We start from the raw sequence: 5,713 nt of genomic DNA, 5'->3' as shown, positions 1-5,713 counted from the left end.
TTCTCCGATGTTACCTCTTATAGTCCATATTCAGACACTCATCATCTCTTGCTTGGACCATGGCAGTAGCCTCTTCCTTGTCCCTACTTGTCCAGGTCTGCATGAAGCCAGTAAGTTACATATACTGAAACTCATCTCTGAACCTCTGAACATGGACATGTCCTTCCTCACTGGCCCAAACATTTCCAACATCTCCTCTTAACCTATGAGGCTGAGTATTAACTTTCCACCTTGACATTTATAACCCTTTACTTGGGACTTTCCTGGTGGCGCAGTGGTTAAGAATTCATCTGCCAATGCAGGGAACAAGGGTTCGAGCCCTGGTGCAGGAAGATCCCACATGCCACGGAGCAACTAAGCCGTGTGGAGCAACTAAGCCCGTGAGCCACAACTACTGAGCCTGTGCTCTAGAGCCCACAAGCCACAACTACTGAGCCCTCATGCCACAACTACTGAAGCCTGCAGGCCTAGAGCCCATGCTCCGCGACAAGAGAAGCCAGCGCAATGAGAAGCCCACACACTGCAACGAAGGGTAGCCCCTGCTCGTTGCAACTAGAGAAGGCACGTGCGCAGCAACGGAGACCCAATGCAGCCAAAATATAAATAAATAAATAAAACCCTCTGCTCAACCTTCCTTCCTAATCTTCCCCGTCACTTGACACAGACATGGAGCCCAATTCTCATCTAATTGGTTTTCTCCCTCTTTGATGGACATGTCATCATCATTTTTACCTCTAGATATTTGGTCTCACTCTTCTCCTTTTGTTTTCCTTTTTCTTTTTCCTTTTTTGGCCATGCCACATGGCTTGTGGGATTTTAGTTTCCCGACCAGGGATCGAAACTTGGCCCTCGGCAGTGAGATCACAGAGTCCTAACCACTGGGCCACCAGGGAATTCCCTCTCCTTTTCTTAATGATCTTGTAATTTGTCTAGAAAAACCTCATACATTCATCAAAGATAAGTTCAAGTCATATATTCTTTTTTTTTTTTTTTTTTTTTGTGGTACGCGGGCCTCTCACTGTTGTGGCCTCTCCCGTTGCGGAGCACAGGCTCCGGACGTGCAGGCTCAGTGGCCATGGCTCACGGGCCTAGCCGCGCCGCAGCATGTGGGATCCTCCCAGACCGGGGCACGAACCCGTGTCCCCTGCATTGGCAGACGGACTCTCAACCACTGCGCCACCAGGGAAGCCCCGAGTCATATATTCGTAATGAATCTTATTGATGGTAATTAAGTCTCTCCCTGATTTCCCAGTGTCTACAGTGTCTGTATTACTCCAAGTTGGAGGATTAACTGGAGGGGGAGAAATTGGAGGAAAGTAACACAGTTAGGGGACAGTTGCAATAGATTATAGGATATATTGAGGGCAGGGGTCAAGGGCTGTGAGCAAAAGGATGGGGGCGGTGGGTTGTTGCTAAACAGGTGACAAGGGTCGTTGGGAACCCGGCAGATGGTGTCGGGGATTGGAGTGGTAGTGATGAAATGCCTGATTGGATCCTGCCATAAAAATTCTTCTGTAGGTACTCAGATGAGCTCACCCAGTGGAAAAGACCAGAGCCAGTTCACATTCTTATTCTTCCAAAACATGAGCCCCGTGCTCTGAAACCCTGCTCCTCCCCCCTCACCAAGATTATACTCAGCTTTTTAATTTCCTTCCAGAAAATGTCAAAAGACAGGTTTTGTACAAAAATATATATATATTGTTCAATAGTTACATAATATACATTTTCACAATAGTACTTTCAGCAATGACTTAGAATGTAAACCAAAAAGTTTTTTCATTAATCATCCTTGCAAGGACCCTCCCGCCATCCCAGGGGTAGAATTGGGATTCACAGAGGAAAGCAATTTGCCCAAGTCTCCATTTAAAAAAAAGAAACAAAACACTAGTAGTCATGGAAGATAAACTTAAAACATCAATAACTTAAATAAGATTAATATTACTTAAGGCATCATGTTTCATATCAATAAAGTTCATACTCTTTAAAATTATAATAAGATAACATCAGAGGGCAGTTAGGGAAAGCTAGAAGAAAACAAACTGTCTTCAGATTCTCGGGCTGTGGAGGGAGTGCTCAAGGCTTTGGAGTTTGCCTTTTCTTGTCCAGATCTCTCATGGAGTTCTCGACCCACTTCTGCTTGGGGTCTGCACAGATCTCCTTGCCCAGTATGGTCTTGAAGCTGTGGAGGAGAGAGGGGACGGTTAGATGGAGTTCCGTTGAGATTTCAGCCTATGAATGCAGCCTATTTGCCCCAAGACGCTGCCATGGGAACTTGAGGAGGAAGGCAGGTGGAAGGAGGGAGCCCAGGGCAAGTCAGTCCTGTAGATGGCGCAGTTAAAGCCATCCTGATTTCAGGCTAAAGAAACTGGGATGGTCTGAATAAGCACCCAGATGGAGAGTGATGTTAGGAGTAACTTTTTCCTTTGTGGCTGCAGTTTTTCCACTGGGCACCTTTGGATATTGGATTAGGTCATGTAACTCTCTGACTTTACATTTGTGAGCCATGCCCCTAGCGCCCCGAGGAAGAACTGGACCACGGAGGCCTGAAGTGTTAAACTCACATCACAGCTTCTTTGGGACACTTGCTGCTGGTGACTCTTCTATAGCTCACCAGCCTCTGCATCGAGATCTTCTTATTGTTGAATGTATAGCAGCAGGTGACTGGGGAGTTAATTGCATCTGGAAATAGAACCACAAAGAAAAAGCACTTTAGGATGGACTAGGTTCTTTCTGATCTCAATCAGAGCAGAAAAGAGGAGTAAGGAGAAGACAAAAGGGAGTCAGGAGTGGAGGTAGAAGCGCTTAAATCCCAATACTTCTGCCTATGCTAGAATAGCATACAAACTCAGTTTCCTATGCTCTAAAATGGGTATACAGCATTGATAATGAACTGAGGGAAGGGAGCTCTGTTAAAACTAAATAACTTTTGGAAGTGCTGTTAGGAGGGGCTAATAATCCAAGTTATCAGGGTCAGGGACACAGCTGTGAGTCCCCTTTAGGTTCCAAGTAATCGATGCTTGGTTGTAAGTTTCCCTGGTACCCTCTGCCTCTGCAAAACTGAGTCTCTGGAGTCCAGATTCCAGGTCTCCTCCTCTGCCCTCCACAGTATCTGGAAATACCCTGCCAGAGAACCCCCTCTCTTTATATCCCAGTCCCCAAATTTTGCTGAAAGGAGACAGGGCAGTAACTGCTCTGGGTTCATGCTTCCAGAGCTGGAGTCCTGGAAGGAGCTGGATTTGGGGTCTGCAGCTGGAATTCTCATCCAGGATCTGCCCAAGGGAAGCTCTGTGATCAAGCTCACTCCTATGCCTCTCTGACTTTCCTGATCTTGTACTTAAAGTGAGAGTGTGGGTACCCTTCTGCTCTGATGGCCCATCATGACCCAGGGATGGGGTGATGTGCTTCAAAGGGAAAGAGACAGGGGGCTTACCTGGCTGAGCGAGGACCTGGGTGCTGAAGGCGGCTGTTGTGAGCAGCAGACACAGGAGGGCTGCGGACACCTTCATGTTGGAGGGAGAGGATTCAAGATTCAGCGTGGGAGCTGTTGGTTTCTGGATTGGTCTCAGCCTCTCTCCTCCTGCAGTGGCTTTGTCTGCCTTTTATTGAAAACCAAGAGGGTGGAGCAATGAGAGAGAGGTTGGCCCAGGGCATCCTCCTCCTCAATGAATGACGAAGTGGAATCTTGAAAGTGCTGAGCAAGTGAAGCACCCGAGGACATTTCCAGGAAGTAGGAGAGAGAAGCGGTAGGTCAGGACTGGACACTTTTTCCATTCGCAGCTGAGATGACAAGAAATGGAAGGAACAGGGTACAGTTATATCCCGAGAGACCACAGACGTAAACCAAATGGTTTATTCGTTAGGATTCCGCTTTCTCCGAAGTGAAAACTCTGCAGAAAAGAAAGGAAGCAAGGGAAAGAGAGGCCACACGGACGATGAAAGCATCTCTGAGCTTAACCCTGGTTTAACCCTGGTCCACCTTCAAGCAACATCCCAGGGGACCTTCAAGCCAAGAAAGGGTCTTGAAGTCTTGGCAGCCTCCCCAAGAGCATATTAAATCGCTTTGCTCTTTAAAATGTAGGATGGTCGCACAATTGAAGCTTAGCCGAACTATAGGGTTTTTTAAAACTATAAAAGTGAATTCTAGAATCATCGGATTTAAGACTTGGAAGAAGCCATCTAGATCATGTAGTGCTGCAGAAAAAATTTTCATGTAATTCTAATGCACTACTTACTCTGTGCCAGGAATATTCTAAGCCCTTTACAAATGCCAAGTCTTTCAATTCTCCAACCCCATCTAGTAGGTATTGTTCATTCCAATTTTATAGCCAGGCAACCAAGATACAGAGAAGTTAAGTAACCTGCTTGAGTTCCCCCAAGAAGAACCCAGTGTCTTGTGCTGTCATGACTAGGACATGTGAAAGGGGCACATTCTCCAGCTGGCTGTCTGGTCATTTATCTGGGTGCCCTCTGCCCTCAGCCTCTGCCAAACTAGCCGACATCTAAAGGGGAGTCGGGAATGTTCCTTGTGGTTAAGTCATTATGGGATTTGGAGCCTGTGGTTAGCACAGCAGGCAGACAAGACAAGAAGCGTGTCCTTTGCTACGGCGGTTATCCCAGCTTCTTTCTGGATTCCCAGGGAGCAGGAGTGAACAAAGGAACAGTATTACTGGAATCAGAACACTTGCCTTCATGCTGCAACTCTGTCTTAGATTTCCTCAGAAACCCCAGAAGCAGTCATAATACCTAAGACCTTAGCATTCATTTCAGTGAACTCTTTTCTTTTACAAATATGATAGGATTCCTTGAGGCATGTTGGTGGCTAAGCCGAGCCTCGAATTCAGGTCTCTCCTCCCCCATTCCACTGCCTCGTGCTTTTGAGCTTGCCTGGTCTTTGCCCAGTGGGCATGGAAGGAGCTGGTGACCTTTCTTTCTTAAAGAGTCTTTGAGACAAGGTCTATGAAATACATGGAACTTTTTGGAAGAACCATCTGCCATTTGTAACCATTACTACATTTGTAATAAGAAATGGGCTCTATTGAACAAACGACTGTATCTGGTCCATATTAGTGGTCAGTAATGACGAAGAAGAGGACTAGCTGGTGTCAAAGAGTGTTTCCCAGGAGCCAGGCCCTGTGCTTGGGTGGTTTCCAGCATTATCTCATTGGTCCTCCAAACAACCCAACTTGCCTTACATTGCAACTGAAGTTAACTCACTTGTCGAGGATCTCACAGGTAATAGCAGGTGGGGCTGAGATTCCCACCCAGGACACTGATTCCAGAATCCCTACTTCCAGGCACTACGCTTAATGTCTCAGGATGGATATTGGTTTCCTAGAGAATCTAAGAGCAGAGAATCTATGGAGAGGCCATGCCAGCCTCTTGGGTGTAATTCCAAAAGAGCAGGACAAAGAGAACAAATTAACTTGTGCACTGCTCTGCTTGCACCCCTCTAGGAGCCTTAACTGCATTCTGCCTGACTCCTTTTAACCCCCCACCACCTCCTCACCCCCGACTTGGGCTGTTTGGCTCGGTGCTCTGCCAGTGGTTCTATCCATTCTTACTGAATGAGTCAAGTATTTTCAGGAATGGAGACTGTGTAACTTCATGTATGTCTTCCCAGACCATCTCACCTTAACTTCCAAGACATTTTTCCTCATATTAATGGAAACTCCTCTCTCATCTATTAGTGTCCTTTTCTGTGGACTTGGTAGAT

General features: G+C 46.5%; 1 protein-coding gene across 1 annotated transcript; it reads right to left on the bottom strand.

The window, feature by feature from the left end:
- Positions 1–1,733: 1,733 nt before the first annotated feature.
- Positions 1,734–3,506, bottom strand: LOC307068265 (C-C motif chemokine 2; the record flags this gene model as incomplete). Its single annotated transcript, XM_079726051.1, has 3 exons — positions 1,734–2,179; positions 2,562–2,679; positions 3,431–3,506. 3 exons carry the CDS (start codon positions 3,504–3,506, stop codon positions 2,074–2,076), a joined length of 300 nt encoding a protein of 99 aa, XP_079582177.1. The 3' UTR covers positions 1,734–2,073.
- Between the last annotated feature and the right edge of the window lie 2,207 nt (positions 3,507–5,713).

This window comes from Hyperoodon ampullatus, assembly GCF_949752795.1.
Source record: "Hyperoodon ampullatus genome assembly, chromosome: 19".
Taxonomy (NCBI): domain Eukaryota; kingdom Metazoa; phylum Chordata; class Mammalia; order Artiodactyla; family Ziphiidae; genus Hyperoodon; species Hyperoodon ampullatus.
This window is presented reverse-complemented; position numbering and strand designations above follow the sequence as displayed.